This window comes from Metopolophium dirhodum, chromosome 7, assembly GCF_019925205.1.
Source record: "Metopolophium dirhodum isolate CAU chromosome 7, ASM1992520v1, whole genome shotgun sequence".
In the NCBI taxonomy this organism is placed as follows: domain Eukaryota; kingdom Metazoa; phylum Arthropoda; class Insecta; order Hemiptera; family Aphididae; genus Metopolophium; species Metopolophium dirhodum.
The window spans coordinates 10391647-10408192 of NC_083566.1; the positions used below are offsets into that span (position 1 = coordinate 10391647).

Below are 16546 nucleotides of genomic sequence, written 5' to 3' on the forward strand. Positions count from 1 at the left end.
CATTAGATATGATTAGACCCAAGGTGTACTGATAAAAAATGTATTAACACGAATTACCATAGTACCATGACCTGACGACCGGGATACATTGGTACATTGTGGTAACATTGGATCCGTATTCTTTTATCTATGTGCCTTAGTAGATATTTTACTCTATGGTCCGTTCTCCAGCTGCTATTTTTCTTATCACCTGTGAAAAAATGTCTAAGAAAATTTTGATACTATCATAATATGCATGTAGTATTTTTTGACCGTCGTTTATATTTTCTTTTAATTCTCATTTAATTTTCTCAATTTTTCAAACTTTCCAGTATTGTAACTGACCAAAATGAGTTCTTTAGTTAGACTTGCTCAAGTTACAAAAAAAATTGTTCGTCCGATGCCATTAGTTCAACGTCATATATCGACCTCTAAAAAAAATCAAGAAGTGTGCGTTACCAATACAGAACTAACTGAACATGAACCAGTAATATTTTAAATAAATATTAAAACATTTAAATGTATTTTTATTTTATCTATGCTTGTACATCAAAGATCTAGATTTTAAAAATATTTAAATAAGTGCGTTTAGTTGGTGATTTTTCATTTTTTAATACGCTTTTTAAGACCCTGAATGTTTGTTTCTTCCTATTTTTTCTTTATCATTTCTTAATCACTTTTATTATTTAATTATTAAAGTTTAAAAATGGTATTATGATCCTGGATTTCAAAATAAACAATTGTTTTAAATTATAAGCATTTTATTATAATTTTGGATTATTTTTTTGTTTTTCAGGCATTTTAAACAATTGTTTCATTATTATTATTAATTTAAGTTATAACAATGACACAATGCTTTTATACTAGGTAAAAACTAAAAAATAGATTAGGTATGTAAAAATTGTTTTCATAATTTAATCGTGTTCTTAAAATTTGAACAAGTATTTAATGGATTAATATACAAGTATTTATTGTCCATACTACCAAGTTTACATCAAAGTTCTACTGTAATTGTCATTTCCAATTTTCTGTTAGAAATTAATGTATTGTAATATATTGTTGGCTTGATATAAAAACTGAAATATAGTGAAACTGGACTCTCCCGGTCACTGGAATTTTGTCTGCTATTCAAAGGTTTCACTGTACTCGGAAATTAAATTATAATATATTTTTTAAATTAGTTATTTACATTTTATTTAAATAGTAAAAAGTAACTTTTGATGAATGAGTTTTTGATCTAAATATACTTAGTTTATACTACTTGATTATATTTTGTTTTGGAAATATTCATTAAGGGTTCTGGGTTATATTTAATTCTAAATCATTAAAATTAGTCGAATAATTTGTAGTTAGTGAGAGTTTGTTAGGCTGATGATATTAATGTGCAACTAGTTGAATACTTAAGTTATATTCCTAGATATAATTATGCTATAATTTGATAATTTTGAATCATATATTTGTTTAGCAAAAACGCAATTGGCAATCATATGGCTTTGAAAAAGACGATGAGACAGAAGACTTGAATGCTATGCATGCTACTGGTTTTTTTTCAATCACTTTATGTATAGTAGGTGGTATATTTATGTTTGCATATATGCCAGACTACAATTACAAGAATTGGGGAGAAAGAGAAGCTTTCCTCGAACTGAGAAGAAGAGAAGATCAAGGCTTACCACTCATCGATCCTAATTACATACAACCCAATTTGATACAACTACCCACCGAAGAAGAATTAGGTGATACTGAAATAGTGATTTAATATTATTAGTATCATAATGTTATGAAATCCCAGTTTTTGTGTCTAGTGGATAAAATAAGATGATTTTCAATAAAAAAGCAACCAAATATTTCATTGTACAATAATAAATGTATTTATTTACCAGGTCTATAAAGCATAGACTAATAAATTGTTTTATTATTCATTAATATGATACTTTTTTTTATGTTTTATCATGTGATATATTTCTGTAAAATCTAATCCACAAATTCCACATGTAACCCGTTCATTTATGTTGTGTAATTCTCTATGCTGTTTTAGAGTAGCTAATTCGTTGAATATATTATCACATAGTACACATTTAAATAGTTTATCCCCTCTGTGAACTCTAAAGTGAATATCCAAAGCACATCTAAAATATTAATAAATTAAAATAAATACAATTAATTTACAACATTTTTTTCTTTAAAATTATATACTTTTAATTACCTAGTACGAAATTGACCTAAACATACGCCACACATAAATCTCATTGGAACATCATTATTTTTAAACTCGTTAGAGCCTTCTGGATCATCAACAAAGTCTAGTTCTGGTTCCCACATCATCCCTATGATATCGTTATCAGCAGATGCCAAATCATCAAATTTAAAATGTCCATATTGTATTTTTGTTGGACTATTTTGACTATTATTAACTTGGATTGCAAAATTTATGCATGTATTTGGTTTAGATCCATCTTGCTCTAAACCATAATCTTTATATAATGATTTCATTATAGCTGCATCTATTTTGGCTCTATAATATCAAAATTAATTTTTTTTATTATTTAAATAGATATCAATCGTTTTTGTACTTACCCATAATCTAAAATAAACTCGTGATTGTCAACTTTATTGATGTTCATAATGGTATGTAAAATATCGATCAATGTACAAGTTGCATGTTCTTATACTTGTTGACAAATGAATAGTGTTTGAGAAACAAGATTTTTTCTGTTCCCGTAAAATACGAAGATGCCTATTGAATCATAAAAGGGGTAAAATTACAGGCCCGACCGTGACAAATTTTATAGTTTTGAAGAGGGTAATCTTTTTTTTTCACGAAGTATTTTGAACCATAAAATGTTTAAATGTTTCTAAGGATACTTTACAATGTCCAATGGTCAGTTGAGTAATTTACGAGGTCAACTTATTTTGTTGGATTTAGATAGGTACCCACTAATAAAACTGGTCGAAAGGGGTTAGCGTTAGGTACATGCGACGTGTGTTGTATTGTTCGCGGTCAGTATCTTTATTGAATATAGTGACCGTCATCAAGAATAAATACAAATAAAATAATGATTATAAAAGTAAATAAAAAATTCGGTACTTGAATTGGGAAAAAATTAAATGCGAATGCAAAAATGTGCGTACCCTAATAATAATACCTAAATGTATTAATTAGCATATAATTAGAAGGGGTTCGGCAGTTCGCATAAATATTTTTTTTTTAAATAAGGACTATCCCTGTTGCGTCATTACTTACTTCATGCACTGTAAATAAATATTTTACTTGGATTAAATTTTAAAACAATAAATTAAATCTATATCAACTGCCGTACAATAGGTTATTCTAGCGGGTCACTGCAATGGATGTGTTACATTTTAACTGGAAGATTTATCATTATTCATTGTCTACAAAAACGATTGTGATCGGAGACGGTTTATCTGAAGTCTGGTAATCGGAATAAAAATCCCTGGAAAAACAATCCCTCGACGAGCAACCCCAGATAAAAAATCCCTAGACTACAATATTACTCACAGCCACATTTCCCACGTTTTTTACTAGGATCAGGGATTTTTTCGTACGTATTTTAACGAATTAAGAATGATATGGTGAAATCACATGGTCATTTACACAATCAGCTAGTCATCTTATTTCTACAACACTTTAAATTAAGATATTTGAAAAAAATAAACAAATTTCTGATTTAATCAAAATATTATTTATATGTATAGGTACACATCGTAATTAGTAGGTACTAACTACTATGACTATCTTGTTTTAACGTACCTACCTATGTAATTAAGTATGTAAAAACGATGGTGATATCAACATTTGACAGTCAGATTTAGTTTTAAAGTTACCTAAATGAAATGTATAGTAATTTCATATACAGCATGGTTACTCACTCACTCGGAAAATTAAAATCCAAAACATCCCTCGACTTATTATCTAAAACCACCTTAGGGCTTGGATGGACCTTGGACTTAAAATAGCTAAAACATAATAAAATAAAATAAGTGCGACCGTCAAAATCTGACTTCACCATCGTTTTAAGCATGCTTATAACTACATACGTTAAATTTACAAATTGAGAAAAGGGTGCCGGGTAAAACAGAAATATACCGATGATTTTAACATCATTCTTAACTCGTTAAAATACTTAACAATATTTCAAAAAAAACGTTATAGGCTCTGGGCCCTAGGTGCGACAATAAAGTAGTGTTGTGCCGTTGTATGTATTCGTGTAAACGTAAAATCGTAAACTTTGGAAGGATATTTTTTTTTGCACCATCATTCTTTAACATGTTAAATACGAATGGTAGGGAAAAAAACCACAGAAAAAGTCAAATAAAAATGAATAAATATATAAAAAATATATAATTTAAGTATTTTAGTATTCTATAGGTATGATGTGTTAGATTCTGAATAGAATGATGATGTTTGATTTTAGAATGATGTATGTTTTTTTTTTTGTGTCTGTCATCACCTTTTACTTTTTAAGACAGTAAAAGTACCTACTTGGATTTTCTTTAACAGTATCTTTTCTGATAGAAAAGTGAATCTAGTTAGTACTTTGGGGGGTCAAAAGTGTATCTATAGTTATTCGTTTTTGAATAACAATAAAATAACAAAAGTTTTCAAAAGCGCCGTGAAAATAACAAAAGAAAAATTAAGGAAAAACAGGAATTTTAACACAAAATCTGTTTTCAAAAAAATCGATTTTGGTTTTTGGTGCAACTCTAAAACATATGACCGTAGGTATATGAAATTTTAACTGAATGTTTATATTACTATATTAGCATTTTCTATACTACGGAATTTTTTAAGCAAAATCGGTTATGAAAAAAATCATTTTCAATTTCAAACTTTTAAAAAATATATTAATAATTTTCCAAATATGATAAACAAATAATAATAATTCAACTTAACCGGCTACCGTATAATAATAACGATATAAAGAAACTATAAAATATCCTAGGCCGACAAACCGTCTTTCTGGTTAGTTAATGTCAGTAAGTACAATATAATTTAGTATATATATATTAATATTTTTTTTGATCGTGAAGCCCGGCAATTATTGCCATTAGCTGTTTGATTGTAGAGGAGTAACTGTAAGTTAGTAAACACGTGTGTTTTGATTTGGCTGATTTTTTAGTGGATATCTAGCATGTCCCCACATAACCCATGGCGGCACTTCTCTCCAAACACCGTGACTTCCCCGAAGGAAAATGCCGCCCGTGAACCGAAGTTTGAACCAGTGCCGGTGTGCGTCAGTCTAAGTCGAATTATTATTATTTGTTTATCATATTGGGAAAATTATTAATATATTTTTTAAAAGTTTGAAACTGAAAATGATTTTGTTCATAACCAATTTTGCTTAAAAAATTCCGTTTTTCCTTGGTTTTTTCTCTCGATTTTGAAAACTACTAGGAATTTTAAAATTTGACCTCCTTAATTCACCTATTAAATTCACTTTCCCATCGAACAAGAAACTGAAGTTGAAAATCATCCAATTTTATTGCCCGAAAAGGCGATGACACACACAAAAAAAAAATTTAAAAAAAGGTGGGTAAGTGGATATTGCTCTGCTGTACAGTAGGTTACAAGTGGGTCACTGTAATGGATGGTGTTAAATTTGAATTCAATGATATACTATATCATTGTATAAGAAAAACGATCCTGAGCGAAAACGGTCAGTCAGCCTATGATATTACCAAATATATTTGATGATATTATTGTGAATAAAGTAATTTATATATAACCTATTAAGTGGAGCCTTGTTTTCAATTTTCAATCCTTAGCTATAAAAGTTGAACATTTTATAAATTTTTAACTACAAAATAATTATTACATTTTGATAAATTTTGTCAATATTTGAACTTTAAATGCTTATAAAAAAAGTGTGTGCCTATATATTTTCAATATTTTTCAGCTGCTATTAGAACGATATATCAGGAGCCTTATATTAAATTTTCACGCTTTTTTACCCAACAAATAAAATTTTATTGATATTTATAGAAAAAAAACCTAAAAAAATTGAAAACTGTTAAAGTCCGTAAACAGCTCAAAAAGAGTCAAATTATTTTCAAAATGTTATCGTGTATAGAAATGCTAATACAAACATTCAGTGAAATTTTCAAGTACCTACAGTCATAAGTTTTTTAATTACAACAAAATAAAAAAATCGTTACACGAAATATCGAGTAAATATCAAATGTTGTAAAAATATGAATTTCAAACGCTCATAAAAATTTAATTTGACTTTCTTGTATTCATTTTTTTTTTTTTTGATAAAGGTAGACAAACTTATGGATAACCTTGTACTACATCTTCAAATCTTCGATTTTAAAAGAAAAATTTTTTGAATTCTCAACTCAAAATAATTTGCTAATTTTCGTGATTTTTCCGTATTTTGTCAATGTTTGAACTTTAAATGCATATAAATAAAAACTGTAACTAAGGATTTTTAATTTTTAACAGATAAAATTTTATTGATATTTATAGAAAAAAAAACTAAAAAAAATGGAAATTGACAATGTCCGTAAACAGCTCAAAATAAGTCAAAATATTTGGAAAATTTTATGGTGTATGGGAAATGCAATTATAAACATTCAGTCAAAATTTCATGTCTCTACAGTCATTTGTTTTAGAGTTACACCAAAAACAAAAATCGATTTTCTCGAAAACAGATTTTGCGTAAAAATTCCTGTTTTTCCTTAATTTGTCTTTTGTTTTTCACGTCGCTTTTGAAAACTTTTGTTATTTTATTGTTATTCAAAAACGAATAACTATAGATACACTTTTGACCCCCCAAAGTACCAACTAGATTCACTTTCCTATCAGAAAAGTTACTGTTGAAGAAAATCCAAGCACTTTTACTGTCCTAAAAGGTGATGACAGACACAAAAATATAAAAAATAAAAAATTAATAAAAAATTTAAAAAAAACACATCATTGTAAAATTAATACATTCATTGTTCCACTCAGAATCTAAAATAATTATAAAATTGGAAACTGAAAATGTTTCTAAACGGTTCAAAACAAATCAAAATATTTTGAAAATTTTATCGTGTATAGAAAATGCAAATATAAACAACCAGTCAAAATTTCTTGTACCTACGGTCATTTGTTTTAGAGTTGCACCAAAAACCAAAATCGATTTTCTCGTAAACAGATTTTACGTAAAAATTTTCTTACTTTTGACCCCCCCAAAGTACCAAATAGATTCACTTTCCTATCAGAAAAGTTACTGTTGAAGAAAATCCAATCATTTTTACTGTCCTAAAAGGTGATGACAGACACAAAATAAAAAAAATAAAAAAAACACACATCATTATAAAATCAATAAATTCATCGCTTCGCTCAAAATCTAAAATAAATAAAAAAATAAAAAAAACACATCATTGTAAAATCAATACATTCATCGCTTCGCTTAGAATCTAAAATGTATAAACACAGTTATTTTTTACAGACATTGTATTAAGTTCAAAGTTGGACCAAATTACATATTAAAACCAAGAATAACGATTATAGTTATTTTCTTTCAATTTTAAAATATTATTAGTAATATGAAATTTTTAGAGTATATAATTATATTTTATTCACACAATGACATTTTCAAATGTAATTTTTTTGACAAAAATGAATTTATATCTTACTACTTTATCTTATTACCTACTATATTGTACTAATTCTTAATAGGTAGTAAAATTAATTACTTTAGTTAGGTACTTTAATCACAATAATATCATCAAATTTACTTAGTAATATTGTAGTCTTTTGACAGTCTTCGCTCAAAATTGTTTTTCGTATATAAATTGAATTCAAATTTAAAACCATCTATTACAGTGACCCACTATTGTACCAGCTGGCAGCTACTATACAAGAGCAACACTCACTTATCCTCTTTTTTAGGATGAATTTATATATGATTTGAAGTCATCAATTGCATTAACCACAACCCCTTACAAATATTCAGTGTTAGGAAAACTCGTTGTCCAGGAACGCACGTTCACGTTCATATTTACTTACTACTTACCGAAGAGAATTTTGTTGGAGGGCCAAGTTGGTAATTTGGCAAACTCTGAAAATTTATCCCGGACAACTTGTTTTTGTTATCTCGTTGGAGCCATTTCATCATTAAGCTGTTAAAATGTTATTATTATACAAGTTGTAATAGTTACAATGAAAAAATAATCATTACCCAGGGGCGGAGTGGCCGGTCTGGAAATGGGAATTTTCCAGATGGCCTGGACCATACTATGGCCTGGTGGCCTGGCCATTTTGTTAGATTTTTTTTTTTTAATTTAATTTAATTTACAAAATATTAGTTAATGCTAAATGCTAAATGTGTCAAAAATGTGTGTCTATTAAACTATTGTATTACAAATATTATTAATGTAATAATAGAACATTGTAATAGCCTCGTACAATCGTATACTCGTATGAGAAAGCTTTGGATATAAAATTACAAAATATTTGGTACATAAATATAGACATTAAATTAAATTGAAGCAATATTATATTGATATAGGCTGGTTATTTTTATAACAGGACACCCAGATTCGACGCATTTCCACCAGTTGAACCGACAAGTTGTTTATCTGTACCTACCCTTTATCTGTAGTCTGTAGTAGGACTGCAGAGTGGCGACGAATATAGCAATGCGCCAATGCCTAATGGTTAATAATAACTAATAACACTAATAATGTCTAAAATACTAGTATTTATAATAATATAATCAATATTAATGATAATACATATTAATTTTGTATTATTGGTCCCTTTACTTTGGTCATTGTTATTTTATAAATAATATCTATAATAAGCCCAAACAAATTAGTCATTAGTGTTTGATATTTGTACACTGTTCACTTGTTGTTAAGCGTGTCGACAGTGTCGTTTATCCACGTTTTTCCTTTTATTAATCCAGTTGTTGTTAACATGTTAATTTGTTTGCTCTCTAATGAAAATTTAAATTTTATATTATTGATCATACGATATTATATTGTAATTATGAATAAAAAAGGAAAGGGGTGGCAGGAAGAGATCGCGAAAAAAACAAAAAATTACTTGCAAAATGTGCTGAAAAATGTAATCAATTAGATTCATTTTTTCTAAAAGGTACACAAACCTAAGAACTGTGTAATATGTTGTTATAATGTTTTAATTAAATATAATTTATTTGCAAATGCTTACCCGACATTAACTATACCATATCAATATATTTTAACCCTCCCTGTTACGCAAGTTTCTTGTGAAAGGCCATTCTCAACATTGAAATATTTAAAAAACCGGCTGAGAAATTCAATGACCAATGAACATCTTGAGTCTTTTATGCTAATGGACATTGAAAATAAAATTCTCATGGAAATTGATAATAATATTATCATAAATGCAGTTGGTGAGAAATCTAAACTATTATTTAAATTATTATTATAAATGTATAAACCATTTTTAATTTTTATTATATTGTTTATAATTTATGTATTTATTTATTACTTATTACTTTATACCTACTATACCTAAACCATGAAAACACAATATATAATTATTAATTATTAATATTTCGTTGGTTTCAACTATTAAACTATGCCTACAAATTTTATTTTTCAGACATTCAGGTATTAGTAGTATATTAATAAAAGGTGGGCAATTTAATGAAAATAATTAAGTCTGGCTAGTTAAGTTAATTCAATTAAATTGCTTTCAGGCTTCAGTTAAATTTAAAAGTTAACAAAAAAAAAAAATTAACTTAACTCATTGAAAAAAATTAATTTTTTTTTCAAGTTATAAATTGCACTAGAATTAAATCTACTTATATAATAGTTATGAAATAGGTGAATAGAAAAACAAAATTCGAGCGTAGCCAGAAAAAATTTTTTGGTGGGTGGCCTGGATAAATTTTAAACTCCCGGCCTGGATTTGGTTCCCACTCCGCCCCTGTCATTACCATTAATAAGGTATGAAGAAAAGTGGACAAGAGGGTACTTGTCTGCTGTACAATAGGTACAGTAGTCAATAGGTACCAGTCTAAGTGACTTACTTGTTATGGTTGTAGCTCATTACTTGTTGGAAAAGGTTGCTGCTGTAATGGATGTCTTAAATTGAATGATTTATGATTTTGATACATATATATCTATATATCTATATACCTACCTATCATACAATATTAAATTTAATGGTTACTAATTAGTATTTACTATTAATACATGTTTAATGTTTATGGTTCATAAATAATTGTCTTTGATGTGAAAAATATTGAGTAGCGTGCTACGTTTATGTCACAATATTTTAATTTAACTAGTATAGGTATACGACTAATTTATGAGGAACCATTCGTGTACATTTTTTAAACTTTTATTAACCAAGCATATACATTTTTACTGACATTTAAAGAAGAAGAAAATTAAAAATATTAAGTGTCCATAATTAGTTTATATTTTTAAAATCTTATGTTGTATGGAAAATTATAATATTTGGTAAAAGTATCTAGTACATGATATGTAGATATTTAGATATTTAGATATGATCTTAAGTCATTATTTTTTTGTTTTACATATTACAAAAAAACTGGTTTGCATAAAAATTTGCGTTTTTTCATATTCATCTTTCCGCTAGCCAGTAAAATAAAATAATAAAATAATTTCCTTAGGAGATATCTATAGGCAAGTAGGCAACTACATTTGATTGGCTAGTACTTTTTTCAGATCATCTTTTTTCCCATTATTTACAGTCTTCCAGTTTTTAATAAATGGCCAACTGAAAAATTAATAAAACAAATTATTGGGTTTTGACAAAATGTTGGTTTTTGGTGGAGCTTTATAACTCATTACCGTACATACATTTAATTTTCACTGATTGTTTATATTGGCATTTTCTATAAACAATACAATTTTAAAAATAATTTGACTCATGTTGAGCTATTTATATGAAAATTTCTATTATTATTAGTTTTTTAGATACTAAGTGGATCGAAAGAATGTATTGATTTTACAATAATGTGTTTTTTTTCCATCTGTCAGCAACATTTTGGGTAGTAAAAATGCTCCAATTATCGATATCAGCATTATTTCTGTTATAAAAATAAATCTTATAGTTGTTACTTTTGGGAGGTCTGTCACTACAGTTTGGAGCAGTAAAACTTCTTCGATTTTCTTCAACAGTATCTTGTTCGATGCGGGAAAGTGAATCTAGTTAGTGCATCCGGGAGGTCAAAATTTAAAATTCCCAATAGTTTTCAAAAGGCCGGGAAAACAACATAAAAATTAAGGAAAAACGGGAATTTATAGTTATTTTATGTACAAATTTGGACAAAATTACATATTAAAAAACAAAGTATACGATTTTAGTTATTAAGTTGTAATTTTATAATATTAAATCAACTTACAGTCTACTGTAAGTTATAAAGAACTACTTATAAGAAATAATAAGTAGTAACAATATAAATATAATATAAAATTCCTACACAGACGTCTCAGCTTAGAATCGTTTTTATCGTATACAAATAAATACAATGATTTTATATCATTGAATTCAAATTGAATACTATCTATTAAACAGTCACCTACATGTAACCTACTGTAGCAGAGCGACATCCACTTACCCGCAGTTTTTAAATAAAAATTCAAATAGGTACATATTAAATTTAAAAAAAAATGTTTACGTTCATATTTATTATTATAAGTTATAAATTCAAATATATAAACGAAATTAGGTATCACTTATTACAGATTTGGAAGAGTTTAAAATTTCCCAACATTTATACCGTACCTATACTTGTAGCATTATATTAATTTAAATGGATACTTAAAATGTGTACTGGACTATTGAAAATAGTGTTAGGTATTTAAAAAGGCTTATTGTTAAGATTCAAATACACATTTTAAGATTTGGTAAACACATAAACACATTTTCAGTTCGTGTTAAACTCCCGACTGAGCAACACGTGTATAGCCTTATCGCATTTTTTTTGTAAAAAAAAATACTGTACATATTATATTTTACATTCCTCTTCGTAGTTCGTATGTTTAACATAATGTCTCCCCATAGTTCTAAGATTAATACTTTATAATAATTATAGGCTAATGACCATAGATGTTGAAGCCTTTTAACCTAAAATAAAAGGCTGCATACTAGTTGCGTCCCAAAGATATCAACGAAAAAAGGTCTAATCCGAATTGCGGCCCGAGTTTATTTTGGGTACAGACGAGGCCCGGGTTTTATAACTCTAGATAATAACTCTTGATAATAACTCTCGACTGATAAAATATAATTACAATATAATGTATATCAATAAGTATACCTTAGTCTCCGCTTTACTACCGCTAAGAACGTTCCGTCGCTTTTCTTTTACATTTCAAACGAGTCCAATTTCCCTCCTTTTTTATGGGCAGAATACTCGGCGTCTACTATGCGCACTACTAATAGTTGTGAGGCTTTTCATTCGAAATTCAACGATTTTTTCTACAGTGCTCATCCTAATATTTTTGTATTCATCGATGTTCTGAAAAATGTACAGAAGGATACCTATATAAAATTAAGAAGCACTCACTTAAATACTCGCAGAACAAATATAATAGAAAAAAAAACATTTATTAGAAATGCTATGAAACGGTTACAAGAAAACCAAATTGACAAATTTGAATTTATACAAATACTATCATACAAGTTTTTACCAGTGCCATAATACCTAAGAATTATACTAACATTATACTAAAGTATACTAACATTTTTAACTTCAATAAATATCATAAACGTTTTTACCAGTGCCGAAAATTTTTAATAAAAAAAAACATTTTAATATCAGATTTTAATGTCAAAAAACTTTTTAACCTTTAGAAATATCATATATGTTTTTACCAGTGCCAAAATGTTTAAAACAAAACATCATTTTTAACCTACCTGCAGTATCTACTGATGCTACAGACAGTCCTCAGTGGCTCAGTCTGTATAAAAATGTGAAGGAAAATGAAGCTTTTTAAATTTAAATTTACATATTTAAATTAATTTAATTTTAAATTTCGGGCCGCAATTCGTATGTAACCCAAAAAAACTCGGGCCGCAATTCGGAAGAAATTTTTACCGCGGGACGCAATTAGTAGCCACCCAAATAAAATAAACACATTTGTAATTCAGGGGACATACTATGGAGACTGATGAGTGATGATAATGACATAAGCGATTGATGACTGTGGGACGGACATGGATAAATCGAATACGAAACAATATTGTAATAACTAAAACATTAATAAATAATAATATAGACAAATACCTCAAATAACAACAATACAGACATAATATAGAGGCGAACAAACTAACAATTATTGTAATAATGTAATATTTGTATTTCATTTTGAATTAAAAAGTTTAAAGTATCTATGTAGTACTCAATGCCCAATGGTATTACCTATAAATAATTATTATTTTGTAATACTAGCCACTAGGTAATAGCATCGGGATTCAAACAAAATATTTTCTTTGCATAAAAATACTCGGTTTAACTAGAATTATAAATAATATAGGTATTTAACTTTATAAAATTCGAAGAAACCTATATTATACTTTTAAATTTTAACTGGTTTTAGGAACGGTTTTTCAATTCTATAGTTTCGGTTTGAGTGTTGTAAACGGTTTTTTTTAAGATTTTAGGATTCAGTAACGGTTTATTAACCGGTGTCCAAAAGCTTGGTTTCGGTTGTGGTTACGGTGTTCGAATATGAAAAAACAGCGGTTTTAACAGGTCTTTCAGAAAACCGGTTGGCGGTTAAACTGGTTTCAATCAAGGTTCCTCATCAGTTGTTGGTGGAAAGTAAAAAAGTTGAGTATAAATCTTCAATAATTTTTTTTGAGGAAGTATCTGATGTTTGAATTTTGACAAAATACGTAAAAATCACGAAAATGGCCAAATTATTTTGAGTTAGAAATTCATACATTTTTTTTTTGATCTAAGATTTGAACATTTAATACAAGATAATATTAACTCATAAGTCATAAGTTGATCTACCATTATAAAGAAAAAAGTTTATCAGAAAGTAGAATTAATTTTTTACGAGCTTTTAATATAGACACTGGATATTCACCTGTAAACTAACAAATTCTTATACAACAATTTTCTTATTTTGTCGTCGTTTTTCTAGTTTCAAAATAGGTTAATGAATAAGAAACAGTGTTTTAAATTTTCAATGCGTAAATATAAAAGTTGAACATTTTATAAATTTGGGCACCCGCCAGGGGCGCAAAATATGGAGTAGGAATGGGGGCGCAAAATTTGATATACCTAATTAAATTTGAAAATCTAGGCTGAAATTTACTATTGATTATTGAAATTAATTTTCATTCATGGCGATAGACAATATAACTGATATCGTAAAGTAATATATTTTATTTATAACAATGTATATATTTCTAGTCTACCTGCATACAAGCCGCAGGAAATAAAAATGTGTTTCCTGTGGCCGATAATAATAAAAATAGAACGACTAGCTGTATATGTGTATAACACGTGAAATGCTAAATACCTAGCATTGATAGCAGGGCGGAGTGGAATACGTTCTCCCTTAGTTTTTGGTTTATAATTGTATTATTATATTATGATTATTTCTTATTCGGTTAATACTTATTTTACAATTGACATTCGATTGAGTCTGTTGTCGGAGTGACTACCCGTATTACGGAACGTCGGGGCTATAACTATAATTTACTGAATCAGTGAACTAGTGAAGCCTGAAATAGAACGAGGTAAATATTCTAATAGAATTTATTTAAAATTTAAGTGATTAACAACAAATTATGAAAAATTGTTAACATTATTATTGTATACATTTTTCCGTTACAACGTGAATTCGGCGAGTGCGTACGAATTCTATTCTGACCAGCATGTGCGGACGTGCGGTGCGTCCGATGCAGCTAAATATAAGTTGTTTGGTTTGTACGTAGGACTCGTCGTTAGATTTTATTATTTTATTTTTATTCATGCATAAAATATTTGCATACTTCAGGATTAACTGTTTAAGAAAATAAATATAATTGCATATATATTATTAATTGAACGAGAAGAATAATTACCTATACAAAATTACAAAATTAGTTGAGTTTAAAATAAAATATAAAACTGCCAAACTGAGTTGAGTAGGTATATTTTTATACTTATATTTATTTAATGTTCTTTAGGTCATCACCTATTAAATATGTCCCCCACAAAAAAAAACTTTCTGGGGCTTGGTTTGAGAAAAAAAGAAAAGAAAGAGCGAAAAACAACATCAAATCATCAAAAAATATTTGATTGTAATAATTGATCGACGATGATACACCATCGATTATGGCAGACGTTTATTAGTAATGTTCTAAATCAGCAAAAAAAAACAGAAACTATGATTATCAACGTCTTTGTCATATTCAACAATTTATTTTATCTCTATTAAAAATGACCAACAATTGATCTATGTGTGTATCAAAATTGTGTTAAATAAGATTTTTTTATAGAAAAAATAAATTTCAGGGGGGTCAGAACCCTAGAACCTTACTCCTGCGTACGCCACTGATTGTTTGATCTATCCGTGTTTACGTATTCATTGTATTTTGGTTCTTTTGTGTTCCTATGATATTGATATAAAATTATCCCTTATTATCTGTAGATTATAATGGTACATCGGGTTTATGTTACATTTTTACGGCCGTCACTTCTACGTTTTTTTTTGAGTTTACTCGCGTCACCCGTATTTTATACGTTTACCGTTTCAAATAAAAATGTAGTTTAAGTCGACCCCCCCCCTCCCCATTAATAATTTATACCTGCGCCCCTGCTTATAGGTAAATAAGTTAACATTTAATTTTTTTTAGGGAGGGGGGAGCAATTTTTTATTTTGCCAGGAGCGCCGCTATTGATCGGCCTGGCCCTGTACCATTTTAGGTTGATCGGGTTTATCCTAAACCGTTAAGTTACTCACAACTCACACCTATTCATGGCTTATTATAATTAATAATTAATATATATTGGTCAAAAAGGATATAAAGGAACTGGACCAGATTGGAATGAAGACATGAACCAAGTGTATAATTGAGAAGAATGGAAGATTGATGACAAAGGGCCTAAATGGCCTGTAATGCTCAAAAAAAAAAAATATATATATAGTTAGCAATATAAGTAAGTATACGAAAACAAAATGAGTAAATAACATATTATACCAAAGTAGGCAAATGTTGAAATGTACATTTCAGGTAAAATTCAGTAAAAAATCAAAATACAGTCTAATACAGTTAATATATTATAGATAATATAATACAATTGGTAAAAGCACAGAATTCTGTCGTAAAAGGACCTAATTCCTTAAATAAAAATCCCACTATATTTTATTTTATTTTCCACGCTACGAAAAAGTATTAAAATACCTTCAAATATAGGCAGTATCTATGTAATAAAATATATAATATTAAGTAATAAGTAGAAGTATGACTACTCAAAATACTTAATAAATACTATAAAAAAAATACTACATACCTATTATAACATATATATATATAATATATAGGTACATCATTATATTATATAATGTTATTTTCGAAATAATATTAAAACCTAAT

At 28.0% G+C, this 16546-nt stretch overlaps 2 protein-coding genes across 2 annotated transcripts; one reads left to right on the forward strand and one right to left on the reverse strand.

The window, feature by feature from the left end:
* The first annotated feature begins 206 nt into the window (after nt 1–206).
* On the forward strand, nt 207–1905 carry LOC132949640 (NADH dehydrogenase [ubiquinone] 1 beta subcomplex subunit 11, mitochondrial). The gene is made up of 2 exons (XM_061020626.1): nt 207–466; nt 1445–1905. Exons 1-2 carry the CDS (start codon nt 329–331, stop codon nt 1736–1738), a joined length of 432 nt encoding a protein of 143 aa, XP_060876609.1. The 5' UTR covers nt 207–328; the 3' UTR covers nt 1739–1905.
* On the reverse strand, nt 1555–2685 carry LOC132949639 (zinc finger protein 454-like). Its single transcript, XM_061020623.1, has 3 exons — nt 2557–2685; nt 2186–2494; nt 1555–2108 (listed from the first exon to the last, which is right to left on the reverse strand). Exons 1-3 carry the CDS (start codon nt 2601–2603, stop codon nt 1895–1897), a joined length of 570 nt encoding a protein of 189 aa, XP_060876606.1. The 5' UTR covers nt 2604–2685; the 3' UTR covers nt 1555–1894.
* Nucleotides 2686–16546: the final 13861 nt, after the last annotated feature.

Coding starts and splice junctions, on each gene's coding strand:
- LOC132949639 (XM_061020623.1), bottom strand. CDS start 2,603: ATGAACATCAATAAAGTTGACAATCACGAGTTTATTTTAGATTATGG. Junction 2,495..2,556: donor GAGTTTATTTTAGATTATGG/GTAAGTACAAAA, acceptor TTGATATTATAG/AGCCAAAATAGATGCAGCTA. Junction 2,109..2,185: donor TTAGGTCAATTTCGTACTAG/GTAATTAAAAGT, acceptor TTAATATTTTAG/ATGTGCTTTGGATATTCACT.
- LOC132949640 (XM_061020626.1), top strand. CDS start 329: ATGAGTTCTTTAGTTAGACTTGCTCAAGTTACAAAAAAAATTGTTCGT. Junction 467..1,444: donor AACTAACTGAACATGAACCA/GTAATATTTTAA, acceptor ATATTTGTTTAG/CAAAAACGCAATTGGCAATC.